The sequence below is a fragment of the Choristoneura fumiferana genome, chromosome 20 (assembly GCF_025370935.1).
Source record: "Choristoneura fumiferana chromosome 20, NRCan_CFum_1, whole genome shotgun sequence".
Classification (NCBI taxonomy): Eukaryota; Metazoa; Arthropoda; class Insecta; order Lepidoptera; family Tortricidae; genus Choristoneura; species Choristoneura fumiferana.
Window position 1 is genome coordinate 8,317,628 of NC_133491.1, and position 23,851 is coordinate 8,341,478.

The 23,851-nt window shown below is 35.3% G+C and overlaps 1 protein-coding gene across 3 annotated transcripts in view; it reads right to left on the reverse strand.

Annotated features, from left to right (window-relative positions):
- Window positions 1-583: 583 nt before the first annotated feature.
- LOC141438917 (dopamine receptor 2-like) overlaps window positions 584-23,851 on the reverse strand; it is a 158,587-nt gene continuing 135,319 nt past the window's right edge. Inside the window, exons 3-5 of one of the 3 annotated variants that reach the window (XR_012452531.1) lie at window positions 6,381-6,465; window positions 4,646-4,948; window positions 3,133-3,196 (exon numbers count right to left, since the gene is read on the reverse strand). Coding sequence is in view for 2 of the 3 variants with exons in the window: in XM_074102980.1 (XP_073959081.1) it covers window positions 4,859-4,948; window positions 6,381-6,465 (175 nt within the window). In the remaining variant the exon portion in view is untranslated. Of the gene's footprint in view, window positions 3,197-4,442; window positions 4,949-6,380; window positions 6,466-23,851 lie in introns of those variants that run through there. The other 2 variants (XM_074102981.1, XM_074102980.1) reach the window with 2 other exon arrangements.

Consider the following 23,851-nt stretch of genomic DNA (forward strand, 5'->3'; position numbering starts at 1 on the left):
TAAAAAACTTCATGTCGGCTGACCAGTGCCCTAAGGTCTCAACAGCAAAATTAAATTAAATTATGTTAATAAATATATTGCAATTGGGTTGCCTAAAAAATTGCAGTCAGAAGAAAAAAAACCCTATTGTTTAATTCATAGCTACTCATGAATTTCACGAATCAAATTTAATACTAATCAAAAGTATGAAGCCCATAAAATGTATAAACGTTGAGTTGTCTATTTTTATCGTGGCATAACTACTTACGGGTTGGCAGTTTGTATAAATAATATATGGTATGTAAATAATTAATCGCATATACGCTATTTCACTGCAAACATGATGGTTTAGGGTTAGGTAGCTAGCTGCAAAAAATTTGGTCAGAATTTTCATGACGGTTGTAGTTTTTTTTTTACTTCTGCGACTGAAATTTTTTAGACAACCCACTTGCAATATGTTTACTCATATTAACATATTTAATTAAATATAAAGTACTTTTTATAAATTAACCAGTTCGGTGAAGGTCGTTCTTAAACGGATCTTAGAGTAAACATGAATACAATGTCGTCATACGAGCTACGTTACGCCTCGTCCCGTGCCTCGTCCCGTGCCATCTTTTCCTTATAAGTTTTTATGAACCCACCGTTGTTGCAAGTGCAGCAAATTCATTGAAAGTACTAGCGTTGATAATACAGTTACCAGGAGAAGTGGATGAGCGGTTACGGTGCTCAAAATATCTACATATACGACTCTACTGCCATGGTAATAAGAGTATTTAGATCATTCCGAGCACCACAACCGTTCATCAACTTCTGATGCTGACTGCATATGTTAAACTTGTGACAAGAGATAGGTAATGTAATACGCATATAAGGTATGCATTACCGATTCTAAATTTACGTACCATCTCCTTTTCTCATTTATTTCATTTCTAGTTCAATCAGAGAGAGGTCTTTTGAATTGTGGAAATTTAGCAATATTATTTAAGAAATTCGTGAGTGTAATTATAATGATAGAAAGTATTATTAATAATGAAATGAAATGTGACCTACATTTAGAAAAGTGAAGCCTACATAAATTCAAATTACTGTGATCACGTCTCAAATTAAGAGTTGTATCAATCCTAGTACTTTAATGAATTTGCTGTATTAACTAACAATGAGATTTACGATGTTACCAATACAACATCCTTTAATTAATAGAAGTAGAGTACGATTTTGGCCAATTTACGAGTATGACAGTAGAAGTAAGACTCTACCACTATTCCAAATATATTTTTATACAAAAACTGATCAAAGGACTTGCAGTGAAACAGTTATTTATGTGAATAAATTGAAATTTTAAACGGATAGGTATGAAAAGTAACAGGTAGTTGTCGTAAATGTTAAAAAAAGATTACACACACGAAGATCAAAATTAAAAATTGGTTAAACCGGCAACATGTTTAATGGAGTCTATTCTATATGTATATGCATATCAGAATTCGAAGACCAAATATCACTCTACATAATATTACACATGCCCATAATATATTATTAAAAAAAGCATCTTTGACTGGTATTACGTGAACTCTTTGACAAGAATTGATATGATAAGCCACCGAAAAGACTCAAAACAATACGCGGCGTAAAAAGAAAAACGAAATCTGGCAAATTTTATAAAACGCTTTCCATCTGTGTCATCTTCTTAGTAAAAAAATAGACTGACATTTAGTGTTACAGCATTTTGATACAATTTGTTCATCCACTCAACGGGATTGTGTTAGAGCAGACAAAGCGAATTTGGGCGCCTCTAAATATAAACCGGGCTTACTGCGACGTTTAAACCCAGGGATCACTCGGCGAAACCACATACTATTTAATGTATCTGTGTTGCCAGCAAAAAATGTAGGATAGAATCAGCTAGGATAGATTTAATCAGAAAAAAATGGCCTAATACTGTACCCCTTCCAATTCACTGGTTAATGACATTAAATTATTTAAAACGCTTAACTACAAACAATTAACATGCATATTTTTCTTACTAGGTAAGGATTGCCTCTGGCGAGAGCCTGGTGAGGCGTTTTCATATTTTACATTCCACATAATTAAAAATATTTATTAGACCTCAATAATTTCAATACACGCGATATACATAATAAACCTTTTAGGTTAACAACAATTAAATAAACAAGCATTAAATAATTGACGTATTGCTACCGTATGAGTATTTGGAATGTATGATTATTTACATAATTTACATTTTTCTGAAAGCGTATTACTTCCCGATTTCCATTATACGATGCTATAAGAAGCTTAGATACAGGCAAAAATAGGTTCAATATGTACAAACATTAATATATACAACTAATCAGTAAATCACAGCTCCTGATTGGAAATTCATTTTGACTAAATAACGTCCGGTCTGTTCTTACTTTCTTATTGTGAACCACTACAGTAACCACCGTCCGAAACGTTAACCGAAAATTTTATTGAGAAAAAGATTTATTTATTTGAGAAAATGCAGGGTTTAGCAATATCAAAAGTTCAATTACGCATTTACTACATTTTTGTAGGTTACTTAAGTAAATTCTGTGGAGGTTTACGACAAGAACAACAGATTAGACCTTAAAATGACTAGAAAAGAATACAACCATCGACAAGATTTAACGACTATTATTAAGTTCCTAATCTAATTTGTTGACTATACACTACACTACGCCTATTTAAAAAATGACTGGCTTTAAATGTTTCATTAATTCGGGCTTTTGACTTTGGTATTGGTTACAGGATTCCGTCACTTTTTAAATAAGCCAAGCACATTCTGGGGCACTAAAATTAAATCACGACATTAAGTTTAACTCGAGATTACTTCAGCTTTGGTTTGGTAAGTGACTTTTTTGCTTAAGTTACGTTTGAACGATTGGTGTCGACTGTCACTCTCCATGCTCAATTCACTGGACTCTGAGTCCGGGCAATAGGGCACTGTGTCGGGGCACACGTGCCGGTCGACACACTGTATGGGATTGTCGAAGGAATGTTCTAAGGTTCTCATACGGTATGAGTCCGGATAGTGCCTTGAGTTTCGTTTGTTGGAACGCGAGCGCGGTTCCAACGGGTCGCGGCATCAGGAGCAGCGCGCGCGCGGCGGCCGGCAGGTGCCCGCGCGCGCCTGCCGTCACAAACGGCACATCTCGTGCTGTGACACCGATGAGTACATCATCGTAGACACCGGATACTGTAAGGCAAAATGATAAATAAGCTTAATATAAAGCATCGATTCGATTAAGTTCAGGATGGAGGAGCCAGCGTTTGTCAGCGGTAACGACACCGCCATAGGTACGTTAGATTTATGGCCCGGTTGCAATCACACGCGATCGACGGCATGGTGAGCGTTTTTTTTGTCGAGACGGTCGCTGCGCAGTGGTTATTAGGACAGTGGTAGTAGAATTAGTAGTGGCAGTAGTGGTGGTTATTAATAGTGGCGGGTAGCTCACGCAATAAAGAGAGAAAACGCTCGTCGCACCTCGGGTCGCTTGTATTTAGTTGATGTGGCATGATGAAAAAGTGACCTCACCCCAGTGTTATCATGTATGATTTAAATAAGAAACTTTTGATTATCCTTTCGTTCACAGAAAAACTTAATTGGGTAAGGACACTTCTTTGATGTTGGCCAAATCTCTTATTCAAGCTTATGATTGTGTCCTTTGTGCTGGCAAAGGCAGGCCTGGGTTTCAAGACCACATCCGAATCCAGAAACAACATTTAGATACATTACAGAGAGAAAGTAGTCGAGCTGCGGCAAAAAATCTGAATAGCTCGCTGTGTACTCTCAACAGTCTCAACTACGTTCAGCTGTGCTTGCAGGTGAAATAAATAGTCCTTTTAAACATTTAATCATTGTTTAGCTTACCCTGGCCCACATTATCGAACTTAGGGTAAACATTTGTGTGAGTCGCAATTAGGAAGCTACGCAAATGTTTGTCGTGAGCCCGTTAATCTGAGGTGACGCAAGGAACTGACACGGAATCCCAAACGTTTGTAGCCTTTCCGCGTAGCTAATATTACTTTCAAATAAGACTACATACACAGACAATAACTAGTTATAGTTTTACTATGCCGTATAGTGATCCTTGTGTCAGTTAAGGTTTTATCCACGCTTTAATTGTTAGTAAGCTGAACAATGCGATAGGGTTTAAAAAATAATTGATGGCAATAAAAGATCCACATACATGAGAAAAATATTTGTGTTTTAATTGATGTTTGCTCTTCGTGACGTCACATGCAATGCTGGGACACAACAGTTTACATTACAACTGAAACAGTGGCTTAGTGGGGTAACAGAGCATTGCATAGAGGAAAATACTTTAATTTGGAAAACCAAGTGCACATACATATTTATAGATACAGAATATGACGTTAAAAGGCCAGCAGGCGAGGACACACCGTCTGCGAGCCCAGCTATTCATTAAGTCTTTTTTGAAGCAAGAAAACATTTTCAGAGCCCCCGAAACATTCAAAAACTAGATACATTTTGATAGTTAGGTACAACTGGCATATTATACACCACTCAGGATGTGTCACTGGCCTGTGCAATCTTCATGCGCGAATGTTTAAGAGCACTTAAAGACATAATTAATACTGGGTCACGGTGCAACATGTGAAGTTATACAAAGTCCACACGTACCTCTACTAACATCTCTGTTTTGATGTCGTTCTTTCTCAGTAAACCTATCTACTAAGCAACGTATGTAATGTATGATTATCTTCACTGATCCGTTATATGTAAAGAGGTTTAATTTGCACAAAGTTTTGAGTGAGAATTGAGAATATCCCTCAACAAGGCACTTGGAAGTTTGAAGTAAATACGAAGGCGATGTATAAAAGGGAAGCCGAGTCGCTATATGTAAGTCTGTTCGCAGGAGTTTTGCCTAATCTGCTGTATCCCCGTAAGTTCGCTCGATGAGTAATAGCGACGAGTCGAGCGGAACTGAAAGTAAAACAACCAAATCTAAGTAAAAAGCACATGATTCGCAACTTAGTAGAAGTAATTAAAAATCTTGGTAATGGGGCGCTTGAGCAAGCAAGTGTAAATGTCATTATTAATCTTTATCGTAATTTTTTTACTTAAGTTTTATGGAAAGTTTTTAAGTAACAAAAGTATTTCAAAGAAGTTTAAAATTTTCAAGTAATTAACTCAGATTTGTGTTGTAATAAGAAATACTTAGAGAATAATCTTCATTCTTACAAAATATATTAGGTACAAAACTAATAAAAGTTGTATCATATTTTTCCTATATTTATTAGGTAGTAACTTTATCGAAAGTAAAACATTCTCCAAAATCCTTTACTGGAGCTGTCCCAAACAAACGAATGGATTTAACAATTGTTTTAGATAAATCACTGGCGTTGTTAACAATGAATTAACAAACAAAAATGAACGACACGATCCTGAGATAAAAGGTAAGTAAATGTTTACAGTCGAGTACTGCCTTTTCGCAACGTAACGTTTCGCAACCTGTTACATTTCGCAACTTTTCATTTCGCAAACTCTAAAACTGTAAATATTTCAGGATTTTTTTCAGGGCCATCGTGTAGAACCCTTTAGGTTAGGTTAGGTTAATTTTATAAAAATATTTACAGTTTCCGAAATATTAAACAGTTGGGAAATTAAAAGTTGCGAAATCAAACAGGTTGCCAAACGTTATTCGCCGAAACATTAGTAAACCGTTGATTCGAGGCCCCGTCATCACGTACAAAGCTCTGCTTCTGGGTCTTTAAACGAAATAAATACTTTTTGATGGCACTTACTCGTATGTCAAAAACTTACAATCACACAAAGGTTTTTAATACTATTTTATGAATATTAAAGTCATTTTTTTTTCATTTACACTTTTTTTAATCACTGATGACGTTTTAAAATAAATGCGGATATTTCGGTAGGTGGTTGTGTTAATTTCACCTGATGATCCGATATTTATCGGATTGAATACATTTGTATTCAACTTGTTTTGAAATAGTGGATGTCAATTTTTTCCAAACATTAGCCGATATTTAAAGTATACTGCATCATATAGGAGTGACTACATTTTATATGAGAATTTCCGACAAAAAGCTTTTACAGGGGTGTTCAGTCAATGGACTAGTTCCCTACACGGAACTTTACAAGTAACTGACAATATCTTCATAATTTTTGTTTGATTGACAAAATAATATATTTTCTGATAATTTAAGTGAAGGTAATTTAGTAATGGAATATTTTTTTTTACAAATGAAACTACCCAATTAAACTAACTACCTGGCGAAATATTCCGTATTGATTTATTAATTTGTCAGTATTATTAAAGTCAAACACGTCTATGCGTGCGGCAGTTAACTATAATTTGGATATGCTATCGAATGATGGTGCGCTGTATTCGTACCTGCGACTGCTTGGAACGTAGCTGAGGCTGGTACTTCCTCCTCAGCTTGCGAGGACAGCACACGCACAGGATCCTTAGGAATGCCCTGAAACGAAAGTGAGGTTTTAAAAGCCTTTAATAGTTTATCAGCGAAATTACATTTGAAATTTACCACGAGTTTTACGGTGAAGGAAAACATCGTGAGGAAACCTGCACACCCTGCGAAGCAATTCAATGGTGTGTGTGAAGTCCCAATCCGCACTGGGCACGCGAGGGAACACGGCCCAAGCCCTTTTATTCTGAGAGGCGGCCTGTGCCCAGCACGCAATGGGACGTTTATAGACTGGGATGATGGATGATGAATATAGTTAGCAGAAGGCATTCGGATACGATACGGATACTGCAGTTTACTGCTAAGGCAGTTGAGACTTCGGGATTTTCTATGCGTACCTATATCTCGTGGGAATATTGCGATAAAAATTGCACCCCCCCATCTAGCTACCCAAATACCAAATTTCATAAAAAAATAATCAGCAGTGTAGAGTGTAAGAATAACAATCAAGCATATTCACACACCATGTAAATACATAGTAAAAAAAAAGAATATATGCTTAATTTTATTTTACTGTATCCTAACATAGTTATCTATCAAGTATTTCCATGTTTACAAACTATTGTAATTTTAGTGTCTCTATTTTTAATTAATAAATACATAAAAATAAAGGCGGACGTATAACATACTCTAGGATATAGTAAGAAGCATTGTAAAAATCAATATAGCCCCAGCGTCGGAACTATTTTGGAAGGTACGAGAAGAAAATTCAATTTTGACGTTCGTAAGGTAGTGTAATGGGGCCGAAGTTAATTGCACCAAGAGAAAACGTTATAATCGATTATCTGGCTCGATTAGTATACAAATTGTACCTGCACATCAGGTAGGCTGTTTTATTTCCTCATGTTTATGTAAGAAGTTTATGTAAGAAGTTATTGTACCCGAGCAAATAACTCTGATCAACAACAATACTCGTGGAACAAATAGATTTGGGTTCCAGATTACTTTCGGAGATTTCTTTAATAGTTAATAAGTAAACCAAATCAAGCCCCTTCGAAATGCGAACTTGATTATTAGATAAATAAATGATTTATAATTATTGTCCGCGCCGCGGCGCTAACTAAGCATTTAGGGTTACCGTGTTGATTAACTCGCTATAAACGAGATGATAAGAGAAACTTCCATCAGATCCATTTGGAAATATCATCAAGGAAGAAATTGAAGTTGGCCGTAAGGCAAAGACTCCATTAGCATTGTAATTCCTTTTCCCTTTTCAATAGACTTTGGGGAATTCGATAAAGCTTTAATTAAGTGACGGTGACAGTTTCAAACAATGAGTAAGAGATACAACTTTTGCGCGGCTTGAATATCCACTCGTTTCGGTCGATTGCCCTTAAAATGACGGTCTTTAACCTATTAACGACTTAACTAGGAATCGAATTAAGATAAAACGCTCGAGGAGATTCGGGGAATGGATTTGATAAAGCAATTAAGCGTCGATTGATTGGACGTGATTCGTATTGTTCCTTGTCCATAAGAATGGACGATCGTTGGCAAAAGGGATCTTTAATGCTACTTGTGAAAGAATATCACGGACGGAATGTCAACACAAGTACAGACAACAAGAAAAGCTTGTAATAAAAATGATTATGTTATGTAAGAAAAACTTTTCCTATCGAGTTCATCACAATTTATTTAATGAAAGATCGAAGAAAGTATGCGTAGCAACTCTACCCTCAGTTGAAATTAGATTAACAAACTGTTTTCAGTACTTTATGATTTCCAATTATATCCAAATTTAGCTGAATTCAGCCACTTCGTTACCAGTCGAGACGAAGTCGACGCAATTTGTTTTCATTAATTTATGATTTGCTGTCTAGGTACATTAATTCTTCTTGGTTTTCTCTTGCTTTATTGAATTATCTTGACATTAAAATAAATATCAATAGTTAAGTGATATTGTATTTTTGTGATACTTGTCTAGTCTAGTAAATATGAATACATACGTTTGCAAATAAATAACGGATAGGTAACCTTGATTAATGACATATAACTGTATACATCTACAAGTATGTTGGTAGGTCTATTAAAAAAATCAAAGTTTTTGAATGATATATTTTTCAAAGTACTGAGTAAACCATATAGAAACATTCTTACTATTGCATTTATAATAATTATTAGTAAGGTTGCATGATCCCTAGTAGGTGTTATTTTATCATGTAAAAAACGTGATATTGTAAGATTATAAAAATATTTTTGAAACGACTTCTGAAAGAATGAGTGAGCCTAAATAATTGCATTTATAAATTGTGTAAATATTTTTTCCCGCCTAATCTCGTTAGGAAGAGGGCTCGTGCCTCTCACAAGATGAAAAGAGAAATGCCCCATCTGTTATTTTCTTTGAAAAAAAATTGCATAATAATAATAATAATATCATGGGACACTTGAAACCAATTGACCTAGTCCCAAACTAAGGAGAGCTTGTACTGTGGATACTAGGCAACGGATAAACATACTTATATAGATAAATACATATTTAAATACATGGTAAACATCCAAGACCCGAGAACAAACATTCGTATTATTCATACAAATATCTGCCCCGGCCGGGAATCGAACCCGGGACCTCATGCTTTGTAGTCAGGTTCTCTAACGACAAGGCCATCCGGTCGTCTGATTAATATAATTATAATTATATGTAATAAAGCTTGTTTTTTTTCGTTCCCCAACTACATTTATTTATATTGAAATATTATTCAAAATCATTAGTATTATTCAGTATTAATCAGTAACAGCATTGCGTTCTTTATTCTGCTAAACCTGCTTTATTCTGCTTTGGTATCTCACATTTTTTCAAACAGTTTATCTTTTACTTGTCCATCTGCCCTCAAAGTCAGAAGTGTCAGTCTGGCTTTAATATTCATCGCGGGTTCAGAGGACGTCAGGCTGCCGCTGCGTCCGCTTACTCCATAATTATATTTAGCCGTGTGTTTACTAACAGGAAATTTTAGACTACATTCCTAATGCTGTGCTTCATTAAAATGTTATTCTGGGATCTAATCTAAAATTATTTTTAACTGAAGTCTTAACCTTAACGGTTTTTAGACACCTAATATTTTTTTTTTCAGCTCTACATATAAATTTTACTTTCACTATTAATCACGTGCTTGAGATCTCGTAGTATCAGTGTTATAAAAAAAGGAAAAAATCTTTTTTGTTTTAAACAATTGTTTTAGGCAAAGACAAACCATAAAAAACCGCCACTTTGATCTATCATCGCTTTCGAATGAAATAAGTTTGTAATCAAAAATAGTACCTACATTACTGCAGAGGCCATGAAGTAAGGGATTGATGAACGAGTTCGGGTTCCCTGTTCTGGCCGAGGTTTGTATAGTGCTTTTCTCAAACAATGTATATACATCCATCCATCTATCCAACCTTCCATCCATCCATCCATCCATCCATCCATCCATTATCTATCCATACATTTAATTTTTGATTCAATCTTTTTTAAAATCTTGCGTTTTGCCTCCGAAATTAACTGTTTGCACAAGGGTGCTTTATTTCATATTTACTAGTGCTTTAATTTCAAAATACAAATGAAAAAGTATGAGCAAAGGCACAAACAGCGGCGTTCACAAAAAACTGTAAAAAGTGAAGCTTTGGAAGATGGCCGCGTTAGTTACGTTTTTACCATGTTCATGTTCATTAAGATTTTTGTCGCACATGTAAAGCAATCCTTATTAAAGGTTTCGTTTAAGGTACGCGTCAAAAACGTGATCACTGCGTCTACGGTGATCAGTGTATTCAGAGCAACAGTGTGGGCGTTCCATTAGATGACAACTCTGCTCGCTCAGGATAATGAATACATATTCGTATAGTTTTCTCAAACTCTATCGAAAAGGCTAGATTCCTAAAATATATAATTAGTCTGTCATTTAGATATTAAATAACCTAACCAACAAAAAGTTAGAAAAACACTTCAAAGTTCAATATCTCAAAAACGGCTGAACCGATTTTGATGAAACATGCCTAAAAACCATTGCTAGAAAACCTAATTTCAAATAAAAAACCACGTTCAAATTGGTTCACCCGTTTAAGAGCTACGGTGCCACAGACAGACAGACACACATAGAGGTCAAACTTATAACACCCCTCTTTTTGTGTCGGGTGTTAAAAATAACTAATACTTATTTTTTCTTTTGTCAATTAAGCAACAAAATATGCACATATAGCCGATTTAAGTTCAGTGTGACGTCACAACTTTTTACTTGGAAGTGACTTCACAGGCCCCCACTCCCGAACATTGATGCGCTTCATCTTTGTCATTTTTGTTTGATTGACAAACAATGCTTAAGGGACATTGTGTATAATATGAAAATAGACGAGACGAGACGTATTAAGTAATTTGTTGTTATATCTTGTATTAGGTACTTAATCTACCCATATTTCAAACAACAACAAGTAAGTCAGCAAAAAAACTTGTAAGTATTTTATTTTTTTAGGCTAGGTCATTCTGTCAACACGAGTATGTTTCCAGAAATTATCAGTGCCCCAAAGCTTAAACTATTAGTGTTGCCCTTTGCCCTATACAACCAACAGATCGTCACAAGTTGGCCGAGACTTTGTCAGACCAAGACCCAATCTAAGTCAGAATTATTCAAGCATCTGTTTCGCCATAACGACGGCTATCTAGCTTCGATCGACCGAAGGATTAACGTGCTTTCCACAAAGGGGCAATTATTGAAGTTATACCGAGCAATTATCTTGCTCTTGGTAAGAGGGTGGAATTACAAAACATAACGTAGGTATAGAAGTAGTGTTTAGTTGTTAGGAGCGTATTCATAAGCCTAAACTAGCCTAACGTCCTAGCTAGCTACATATTAGTAATCTGTGCTAACGTCTTAGTAAGCCATTGACTTTGAGGGTATTCACTTGTAGTGATCATTCAAATAGATTGACAATTCGTCGATGATACCTACTGCAATGTCTCTTAACCAACAATGGCTGATGTCACGTATCTGACTAGAGGTTTTTACAGGAGAGTGTTGAAATTAAATATAAAGGTGTCTTTATGCACTACCCGTGAAATCTAAAATTTGCTACTTTTGTAGGTTACGTGGCATTAACCTTAAAATACCTGTGTGTAGATTGTGTACTCGTACTACTATAGTTTCCTCCTGCGGCTTTGCTCTAGTAAAATATTAATAAAATTGGCCAGCGGTCTATCCCGTGAGAAATTTGGAAAAATCAGTGTTTTTGTTAAGTATTTCTAAAATACTCAAGTTTACGCTGTGCATTATCAGTCAGTCGGTCACGTTACTCTTTTATAGTCTTAACGGTCAAAAACTGTAACTACATGAATGTTTAAAACAAAGTATGCCTTGTAAGGTAAGGGATTTACTTAAACCAAAAGTAGTCGAGGAATCTTTTTTTCTGCTTTGTGTAATAAATACAATTTTTTATACAAGCCTTTTTTGTTGCCTATATTAAATTTGTATTGTCCTCCCACCATATGTACTTGCATTGTTGTATCAAATTTTGACCAGTAGAAGTGAGTTAAAGTCGAGTTCCAAGATTTGACCCATTACTTGTATGTACTATTACTTGTCTTATGCTGTGCGCATATGTACTAACACTGTCATATGGTAAATTAAATAAAAGTTCAAGTCGAAATACATAGGTACTTACGTAATGTGTTTAAATGTAATCTCGTCGAATAATTTAATTAAAAATGCCTTCTACCATTCCCTCACGGACATCTCGTTGATCAACGAAAATACCTGGATTCGTGCGTTCGTAACAAATTTTCATGTTATTTCACTAAAACGTTAATCAAACTAGAGCAGCGCTCGAAGTCTGGCGAGTTTCTTGAATATTAATCACCAGAACCGATAACGCTGAGTTTTTTTTACTATCTTCTCATTAATTTGTTGTTTCTGACAGCGCCAAAAAGTTCCATGTTCTTTAAGTCACAAAGTTTAATTTTTCGTCAAATATGGTCTAATATACTCGTATTTTAGCGACATTTGATACGACAAAATAAGACGCCAAGAGTATTTACAAGATAATTTCTTGCATAGGTTATTAAATATATTGATTGTAAGCAACTATGGTATGGTGCTTTCAAAGATATACATAATGGTCTTTGAAATTTTCCCAAATATTTTAGCAGGTGGTTGGATTAATTTCATTCAATGCCCTCCTGCTGGTTTTCTATCTAAATTTTGGATTCGAAGTGTAGTCACGTCTTTGAGGTAACTACACTTCGAATCAATGTATAGAAACATTTGTCATCGACAATCGAAAAATCAAAGAAAAACTTTCGCAGTGGTGTTCAATCACACAAACTTTCCTTTCTATGATCTGAGCACTAACTCATCCACCTGGTGATTTATTTTATAATTTTGGAACATTAATAAGTATGATTAAATTATTGTCTAAATAATAATAAAGAAAAAACACTAGACATTCTCAGTCACAAAAAGGTTCACGTCAATACGAATATTAAATTGATTTCACCTATGTAAGAACGAAATTGTAAATCAAGGAAAAAAAATGTACACTACACCTATATACAAGGTGATTTTGGAGACGTAATCTGGATCAAGTTTATCCAATTCAGTTAATTATAGGCTAGTCTAGCTTTTCTTAGCAGTAATTTATGAGATTACTATTCTTTTGCCTTCATCACCCTTGTGCATGGAGCGGAATCTTTTAACTACTTCTTATTGTTGTATAGATATGAAACTTGGCAATGATGCGTGATTCTGATGACAACAGTATAATATGGTACCACCGAACTGATCTGATGAGGAGTAGGAAGCTACACACTGGAACTCCAAGATAGAACAATGAACCTAACCTAACCATGTTTGGGCTTGTTAGAATAGTGTTAGGGTTATTTTGGCTGAGAGTAGTATATAGGATTTGAAGATGGAGCACTGAGGCTGACACCGGAACTCCAAGACAGAACAATGTAACTTAGCCGTTTTGAGTTTTGTTATAATGATATTAATGTGTGTGAATATTAATGAAAATCATTAAAGCGTGATTTTTAGTACTGTAAACTATAATTTTATTTTTTTCATCATGTGAGATGTGAGTAGGTATAGTTTGGTTAATGAAAGCTGAACCCAGCTATTATTTGAGTGTCAACATTATTCAAATGTCATGGGCAAACAGACCAAAGAGTATAAGAAAACAGACACTTGAGCTTGTACTTGATCTATTCTGTGACTTGTTGAGTTTAGTACCTTCGTGTGTTAAAATATACTTTTTTTTGATATTTACTGCTGAAACATGGGCGAAACAATCACAAGTGGTGTGCCATAGATTATTTTAACCATTATAGGCAAATTCAAAACAAAAACAAGCAGAGAAGAAAACCTAGTTCAAACAGAAAAAAGAGTGTTTAGACGCGGTGACCGAATTTGTAGGTTAGTAGGTATGGAAAAATATTTCGATACTACCCTTTTAGTACTGGTCAATACAATTGTGGTTCCTAAGATTCACTATTTCTCAAATATATTCGTATTGACCTTTTTATGTTCCACATAATATTATCGTTTTAAATAATACTTATTTTCCAATAGGCATGCGATAGACAGAGAAGCATAAAATAGGCACGATTATTATGCCTAATCGTCATTTTTGTAGGGCTGAGAAGCTTCTGTACTTGTACTATTACTTATTCTATGGTGATACCTGGTGATACCATCTGCAATTTTTTTTAATTTGCTGCGGTTTTGCAGGTTCATCTTTCATTAGCCAGACTTTAACACTCCAATAATAATTGCCAAAAAAATTTTTTTTTCAGTTTCACTCAGGTAAAAAATAAATAAATAAATAAATATCATGGGACACTTGACACCAATTGACCTAGTCCCAAACTAAGCAAAGCTTGTACTATGAATACTAGGCAACGGATAAACATACTTATATAGATGAATACATACTTAATTAAATACATATTAAACATCCAAGACCCGAGCACAAACATTCCTATTATTCATACAAATATCTGCCTCGGCCGGGAATCTTCGGGCCGGGGACCTCAAGCTTCGTAGTCAGGTTCTCTAACCACTTGGCCATCCGGTCGTCAAGGTGGTAAACAACTTGTACCTTATCGTTTACTGAGTTGTCTCGGATTGATCACTTTTCTATAATCACCTGTATATTGACTACATTGTTGTATCCTAATCTATGTACCTATGTAGTATCGCTTTTTTTTGCCACTCACTAGATAGCTTAATTTAAGTTCGCGGGACTCGCGGGGGAACAAAGTAATTGTTTCAGTTTAATAATAAAAGGTGTTTGGCATTTTAAAACGAGTTTTCGTACTGTTCTGTGGCAGCACGTCACTGCAGGGTAATGGTTCGAAGTGATTAATGGTAGCTTTTTCACAAAAAATCACCCCCATTAATCGCTTTTGGGGAGCCAACAGAAACGAAAGTTACGGGCAAAACAACTTTGATGCGCTTAAATTTCTGTAGTAAATTCATTCTTCTACAGATCATATAAAGGATTTGCACTGATGGGTAACAGAGTGTCAAAATAACATTGTTTTAATTTAATAAACTTGTTCTTTAGTAGGTAGGTAAGTATTTAAAATACCTGATATCTATCTGCCTACAAAATGGAGCAGTACTAAATGCAGAAAATGGCATGGATATGTTAAACGTTTGCTTGGGAATATACATGCTTGTAGCTTGTACACTGGCGTGCTCTCATGCCTCTATTTTATTTATGTACATACAGTTTGATTTACGTGCGCTAGCCACTTTCACAAAAATGTGCAATAGGCATTGTGTATGTGTAACGATGGCATTTGATATATAAACTTCCAAGTTTGTAAAACCACAAAGTGCAAGCTGCATAAAAACGAAGCATGGCGCACGCAATAGGGATTTAAAGTTACAAACCCACTAGAAATATTTAAAACGACAACTTTAATTGTTTTTAAAAGATCATCACACAAAACAACTCCACAGAAGTTTTACCGTGAGTGTCTTCTCCTAGTTAATAATAAAATAAAGCAGAACCAACTCATTAAAACTCAATTTCGTCACTTGTGTTATTTCTTTTCAATTTATCTCCCTAAATTGGGTTAATGTGAAAGAAAATTTTACTAATGTATTTTAATGCCTTCACTTTTATTCCGGTCGTTATATTAAATAGGGCTTCGTGGATCATATTCGAATTATTAGGATTGTTAAAAAATAAACTCATTCCCATTTTACTTTTATCTAAAAAGAAAGAAAGAAAAACATTTATTGGTGGCATTTTAGAAGTTTTAAAAAGAGAAAGACGAAGACATAAATAAATTGTCGTGAAATGGTCCCAGCCACAATCTCAGCCCAGCATGATGTGTGCCTTGCAGCCGGCACTATCTTCCGTTGCAACTATTTCACGCACAATTCAACGCGAAAAGAAACAGTGAACCCTATATTTAAAAATTATCATTAATAAAATATACCAGTAGCAATATTTACACTACCCTTTACACGCAGCTTCACTCGGGTGTGTAATGAATTACATAAGAATAATTTTGCTAATTTTCACTTTGCGTATAAACGAAATGCATAATTTCAATCTGCAGAGATGATCAGTCAATATAAAAACGAATTCCATAATTTCTGAGAACGTAAAACGGTTGATGGCAGTTTATTGACAGTTGAAATATTGCTAGATGGCGTAGGTATCGTGAGGTTTGTTTTACGGTCTTGCTCGCGATTGGCTCGTTTATTTATTTACAATTACAACCGCGACACAAATGTCAAAGTTATAAATCAGACCTCACGTCACTAACGTCAATTAGGCAGTCATAAAAACATGAATTGCATTTATTATAATATATTACAAAAGTATCCCGATCCAGTGGGAATATCCGAATAAAAAGTAGCCTATGTTTTTTCCTCGATTCAGCTATAAACCGTTTTAAGCGTGAAAAAGTACCTAACACACACGCGCACATAAACATACCTAAGCGCGATAGAGTAAAAAACACAGACGCACACATACAAACTTTCGCATTTATAATATTAGTAGGATTTGAAATATTCTGGTGGATTTTATTTCGAGGGATTTCGCTAAGTTCCGCTTGATCCGCAAAGCCTGCCAGTCAATCAATTTTCGTTTAATACTTGTTGTGGCTAAACCCTGTTTCTGAGAAATAAGACAGATTACCGGCTGTTTTATTACAGCTTTATGAATAAATCCAATGGTTTTTATCATTGTGAATGAACGTTGATTTTCTTTAAACTGAATACAGTTGCACTTGCGTAGAAGCGATGCAGTGGTATACAGGATACGACTAATAATTTTACTGTCGTCTCACTCCAATGTTCTAGTATTTGAAAGAAAAGAAAGAAAATACGTTTATTATAATTATATTTAATTGATCGAGCGAGCACGAAGCACGAGCAAAAGATCTTTGTTTCAGTTTGGGCAAAAATGTTTGGTTTGTCCAGCTGTTCGGCTGTTCTCCTCTACAAGATCCCTGATTGTGATTACTTATCTTTTATTATGATAAAGTGTGAATTCCCGCATCCCGCGTAGACAAAGTAACGGGAAATAGCTAAAATTTCGTATTTTTTTTTAGTATGTTATGACGTTTTGCATTTTAATAGTTGACGACTTCATTACTAGCCACTTAGGCTAATAATAATTGCAATCTTCAACACATCTACCTAAAGATTAGCCCTAACTATATGTGAAGCTGCATGAAGAATCTCAACAACTTCCGTGGACCGGACTCAGGTCCATCCCATAACGAGCGGTTTCCTGTGGCCTTCATCAGTTCGTCGGTTTGGTTGTCTTTGTTTCCGGTTAAGACCTACGTGCGTTTTCGGAAGGTGTGAAAAGTCCGGTCCCTTCGTATATTCGTATATATTAGCATGTATGAGAAATGTCAGACTACGTTCTGTGTACAAATGCAGCTCTATTCTAATTTATAAGCAATGTTTTTAATTTAGATGTAGCGTGACATAACTGGCTGACTGACAGACGACACACAGCCTGAACTACCGGTGCTAGGGACTTGTTTGGCAGCCATATTCCTTGAAGATCATAGCACGTTCAGAAGGGTATTGAGAGAGTATAGTCTCTTAATAATGCCGCGAAATAGAGCTACTAAAAACTTAGTAAATGAAACAGAGAAGAACTACCTACTATTTAACAGTTACGATATCAAATGAACTCGACACATGTTTTTACATAAAAGTCATTTAAACCTTTAAATTAACTGATTCTGTCTACTTATGTATACGCGAAGTTTTGTTTCAACTACCACTAAGTTTTTAGTTAATACAAAAAAATATACATTTAGAAATGAAAACGAAGCTTCGTTTCTGTGGGGGCACTAGCTTACGTGCAGCTCTTTAACTCCAGCTCTGGCCTTAATATATGTCCACACGACAAGCGTGTGCGGCTTATAATTAATGTGACAATTTTTTTTAACCTCGTTATGCCGTGTCCCATTTTATTTTTACTCCAACCGGTTCCCTCCGACTGCCTCGCGTGATCTAAAGAGTCTATTAAATTAATGCACAATGTGGTAATTTTTGTATAATTGCTACGACCTAAATGTTAATTTCGTTTGAATGGTCAGTTTTTTTATATTGTTTAACGCAACACGGTGGATGTATTATTAAGAAACAGAAAACGGCATAAAGGTTATGAAATCAAACATTCAGCGGAAGCTTTACCTAGAATTAGCTAATGCCTCGGGTTAAGGTAGTAAATTATACGAATTTGCGACGTTATTTTTACTTAGGGGCTGTTTGCCCATCCATTGATTAGTGTTAACTGACAGTTAAATGTGATGCCGTCTCCGTCTATTCGAACAAAACAAATAGAGACGGCATCACATTGAACCGTCAGTTAACACTAATCAATGGATGGTGAACAGCCCCTTAAAGTTGTGAATTAATAATTCGACTTTAAAAGTCGAAAAGCCATTGAAAAAAGGTCAACCCGAAAGATCAAAACAAACCTACACATGAACCTACACACGTACTCTAGTCTAGAAAGTGGGTAATAGATTATCTATAAATTCAAGATACCTACCACAATTTACAATGTTTAAAAAAAAATCTCTTTTTGGCAGAAATGTATTGAATATTCAAAATTAATATCTTCGGCGCTGCGGTATCGGAAAAAGTATTCAGTCCCAAAAATTTTAATTTAAAAAAAAAAAATATTTCGCATAAGTTTGTTAGATACAGTCAACGTGATAAATATGACTTTTGTACCTTGTCATTATAACGTCATGTTTGAAAAGCCATACAAAATTGTGTAACGACTGAAAGCGACAAGGTACAAAAGTGATCACTTATTTCTGACGTTGACTGTACCTACTCGTAATTTTCAATGGATATTAACGTCTCGGTTCATGTACCATTCACCACGTACCGCAATTCAAAGTAAAAGCATGATTAAGTTTCTGTTGTAGAGCCATAATAATTTGAGATAACCCTGAAAAAAATACACTCTTTACAAAGCACTAAGTAGCAGTCTGTGTAGCCCGATACTCATAACCAATTTTGTACAGCTTAACAACTTTTCTCTTCAGACATGTGTGGCCTTCAATTGGAGTTCTCGAACGAACAATAGCCGGTTGGCGCTGCGCCGGGGCAAACTTGCCAGTTCCGAACGCCGGCTCGCGGCGCCGGATGCGTGTCGTCAGTATGTCGTACATTTGTGTCACCCTGTGTAAAGACGCCCTTTATAGACGTCCGTTTAGCAAAACATGTGGTTGCAAGAGTGCTTTTAATACGCATTTTTTATTATTAATAAAAAAAACTTTTATGATAAAATCCATCCGCAAAATGACACATTTAACGATTAAATTACTTGTATTGAAAAGCGAAATTAATTTTGGATGAAATGAAAATGTGTGAAACGTTTTCTTTGATGTAATAGTCAACCCTACTCCTGCTAGCTATCACTACCTATTCGATCCATTAATTATAATTATTTTATTTATTATTCTGGGATGTTTATTTGTAGTAAAGCCCTATTTGTCAAATCACGATAACTTTGATCCTTGATAAAAACTGAAATGGTAGAGTAATTTCCTTAGTAATTTAAGGATAGATAGACAGTTAATGATAGATATAATGCAGTTGCATTGAATGGCATTCGGAACTAGTGCAGTAGCGAGCTTTCTGTCCATTGTTCTGTCATTGCGAGTATCCATTGAGACGGTTTAAGTTCCACAAGTTCAGAGTAGGGCTGTGTGGTATTTGATAAACTGTCAGTATCGATAATGATGTTTAACAATTCGAAAAAATAAATTTTGTTCTAAATTAAATACACTGTAAAAGGAAAAGTTGTCGAGATTTTGTCGGAGTTTGTCGGATTCAATCAGCTTCACTTGTAATATGCAAAATATCAATGGAAAACAAGTTTAAACTCGATTTTAGTTATTTATATTATTAATCTATAGTTGGTAAATGTTTAGACTAGCTAGAGCTTCGACAACAATGTTCATCTAGTACCGTCAGCAAAAAGGTGTATCGAAAATGTTTTTTTTTCACACAAGGTTATTAATTTTGAATGTGAGTGCTAAGCCGGTTTTTAGCCCATTGTGTTTAGTTTTCTTAAAAATATCTATACTTTAATATTTAACATAAATATCCAATTTAGTATCGACCGTAATATAAAAAATAATTGTTTCGTTATCTAAGAAAATAAACATTCAAAAAAGTTTTACTTACATCGATAAAAAGCACATCTCTAGTTTGTTGTCAACTTTTACATCGCTTCGCTAATCGGCTCGGGCAACTTTTAAAGTAATTGCCGCGTAAAACCAACTTAGGTAACTTGTTTATGTGTAGAAAGTATTGGATTTAAAGCCATCTTTGTTAAAGTTTTTATAATAGAATTAATACTTGTGATTAAACTTAGTGTGAGCTGCGGGCAGAAACTATGAATTTAGTGAAGTTAAACCTGTTATAAACAAGTATCAGTTATAAATGTTGTTTTTACTGCTTCAAGTTTGTTTTTCTCTATTCTGTGTACATACACAGAATATTCCATATATATGTTTTTTTTTAGAATGAGTGAATCAGTTTCAGAGGCACTCTATAAACGTGAAATTTAAATCTGTGCAGTTCACACGTGATTGAGCCATAAACAATCAAGGAAACTAACAAACTTAATATTAATTTTTTTACAACTTTAATATTACTTATAATACAAATAAAATTGCCAACAACTTGTTAGCCATATTGCATGGGTTAACAAAGCTGGATGCCTATTTACGCACAAGTCGTCAACGTATATACGATATTGACAAATTCAGTGCCCATTCAGTTCTCTGTTCGTAGGCAGTTTTCGCTACAAAGCCGAAAAACGCTGCTACGAGCATAGCGCGTAGCGAATGCGGCAGCGAATGTGTTAAGTTTTAAACAAAACAATGTGCTGCACCGTTTCTGTTAATGTACTTTAGTCTTGATAATTGCAGTAATTACTGTTTACTTTGCGGAGGTCCATATCAATGAACTAAAAGAATTTCCTTGTGTGTTCTTACAATGTGGAGGTGGAGGAACTGCATGAACATGCATATTTTGCATAAGCTTAGCTATCGTAAGGTCGCGGGTGAGCAAAGAAATTCTTTTAGTTCATTGATTTTTGACTAAAATGAAATGAAATGATATATTTATTCCAGACGTTAGTCCATAAAAACAATCAATAACAATTAATTGGAAGTCAAATAAAATAAAAAATTAAATTATGAATAACATGAAATAAGATTGAATTAAGCCTGGGTTTGATGAACATCGCGGGTTACCCCGATACCGCGATGACCGGTCTATGGTATCTCCTCCAGCGCTCATGAAGCGGGCTGGCGTCCTACTCCCTCACAGCTGCAAGCAGTGAGTTAGAGGAAGCATAAATGGCCCTTCTGGCTAAGCTTCTGGCTTCTGACTAAGTATGTGGAGCATTTAAAAGCCGTTAAAAAAAGTCTGACTAAAACTGTTACAGAAATAAAGTTACCTACATAAAAGAAAAAAGCTGCTACGAAAGTGTAACGTATTCGTTTTGCTCAAAGGATTTCCTATGTGTCAATTAAGAATGAGAGAGTACAATTTATTAGGCTTTACGTTCAATCGTTATCTTACAATAAAATCGTTTTAAAAATAGCTCTAGCTTTAATATTTATTTACGTAGGTGCATATTCGTAAATACTTTTTTTTTTCAATAGCCAATTTCCAATATTCCATCCAAAATAATACATATCCCTGCGCTACTCGTAATGCATTTGCTATCTTCGTTGCTTCAGCTTATTTTTATGAATCCTAGTGTCAAAGTAGTATAAATATAAACATTTATACAGCAACCCTCTTGGCATAAATTGAACCACTAATAATAAAATTAAACCACATACCGCGCTAATTTCACGTGTTCACTAACTAGGGTTAATGGAGATTGCGGCACTCACATCACTGCATTACAAGGATTTTAGTTGGAGCGGACAAAACAATGGAAAACGAACGCGAAACAACCATACTCAACATCTCCAGCCCTCAATGTGAGTCTGTCTCGCTTACACTCTGTGGGGTCTATAAGGATAGTAATACACAGTTGCCTCGGCAAGGGCATGTTAAAGCTGTGAATCCAGTACGTGGTAACCCTGCTAATGCCTTCGTTGCTCAAAAGCGACTACGGGTGGGCGGGCTAACATGGCGCCTTGCTTCCAATCAACCGTGTGTAGCAGTGACTAGCCTGTATATTGTCTACCTTTCATTGCCGACTCCGCGCTAACGCTGTATATAGGTGGGTGGGTATAGCTACCGACGCGACGGCGACGCTATCGCATCAATCTTTCAAGCGCTGAAAGAGGCAATTGTGTGTGTAATTGTCTTTAAAAGTCGAATGATGTCGTGATACGATTTATGCGTAGCACAGCTCCAGATAATTTTACTTTGTTAGAATTATGACGTCAAGAGACTTGGCGACCGGGGCTGGAAGCATCTTTTTACAAGTAAATAATAGAGAAGTTACTTGCTGTACCATCACATAGTTCCTCGGTTCAATTAGATTTTACGATCAAAGAGGGCCATCTATTGCATTTATTTTTGCCTTTAGTTAAAACGTTTAGCTCGATGCAAGGCATGCCGTTAGAAAAAATATGTTTTCTTCCAACTATGCTTTAATTTCATCATAACCGCACTAAATACCCAGCACAAAGCGGGACTTTTCTGGTCTAGAGCAGAAAAAAATTATGAAAATCCTTTATTGCATTGTTTTAGATTTTTTTTAAATTGTACCACCAAAGAGTATTTAGTAGCCTGCATAGTGTAAAAAATCTAGTGTTAAGTTGGTCAACCTGACGGTCTTATGTAATTTGACAGATTGCGTACAAAAAATAGTTGCTACCAATCCTATCAAAAATAGTATGAAGCCATATTAAAAAAAAACTTTGTGTGTTTTGTTGGCCAACCTGGCGCCCATCCGAAATTTGTCAGATCGCGGGTAAAAATATCTGCTACTAACTCTGCCAAAAAATTGTAAAAGAACTTAAAAAAAAAAAGACGCTCACGCTCGGGCTCCAAATCGGCACTCGGTACAATAATAAATAACTTTCTGCTTGGTGCAACAATCTACTATTGTGCTGCTGGCAATTATTAATTTATATTTAAATGATAAATATATTTTCTAATTAAAAATGACAAATGAATTTAAATACTCCACGCTATCCGCAGATATTAGCTCAGATTTTGAAGTTTAGTAAAGTCATCTATATTATGTTTTTGTTGGTAAAATAATTCTCTATTTAAGTCCTAAACTAGGTTTAGTAGTGTTAAGATGTAGGGAATTGTCAAGTCTGAAATAGATTTAATGTTTTTTTTTGTAATAATCTTTTAATATTTTATCTACGGTAGTCAATAACGTCATACTCGTAGTTCTTTGCAATTTGCAACACTCAAAGTTTGATGACAGAAAAAAATGCGCTTGTAATGACGACTAAATTTTAGCAGCCATGGCAGAAATATCCACACTACGTGTAGGTATGTTAGCTTTTTGTCACCATAAAGCTGCGTACTCGTATTTCAAAAGCTGGCCATTTGAAGAGACCAGAAACATCACACTCGTCTCGATCGAGTTCTACTTTAGCATCGAGTGCCGCAATTATTTTGCTTGTATGCAAAGATTGTATCAAAGTCCCACTACACTTGGTCACGGCTCTCTTTAAAAAAGATTATAAATATTCCTAAATGCGTCAGCTCTTGAAAGCCGCGCTCATCTTATTCCCCTTTGATCTTTGCCCCGGCACATAATGATCATTGAGTTTTAAATGGGTCGAAGCGTACCTTTCTGCAGACCCTCTTGACGCACTCATTTGGGAGAAATAATGATCGGAGATGTAAAACATTATTTACATTAACATTATGATGTCACTTATTTATTAAATAGTAAATATATATGAAAA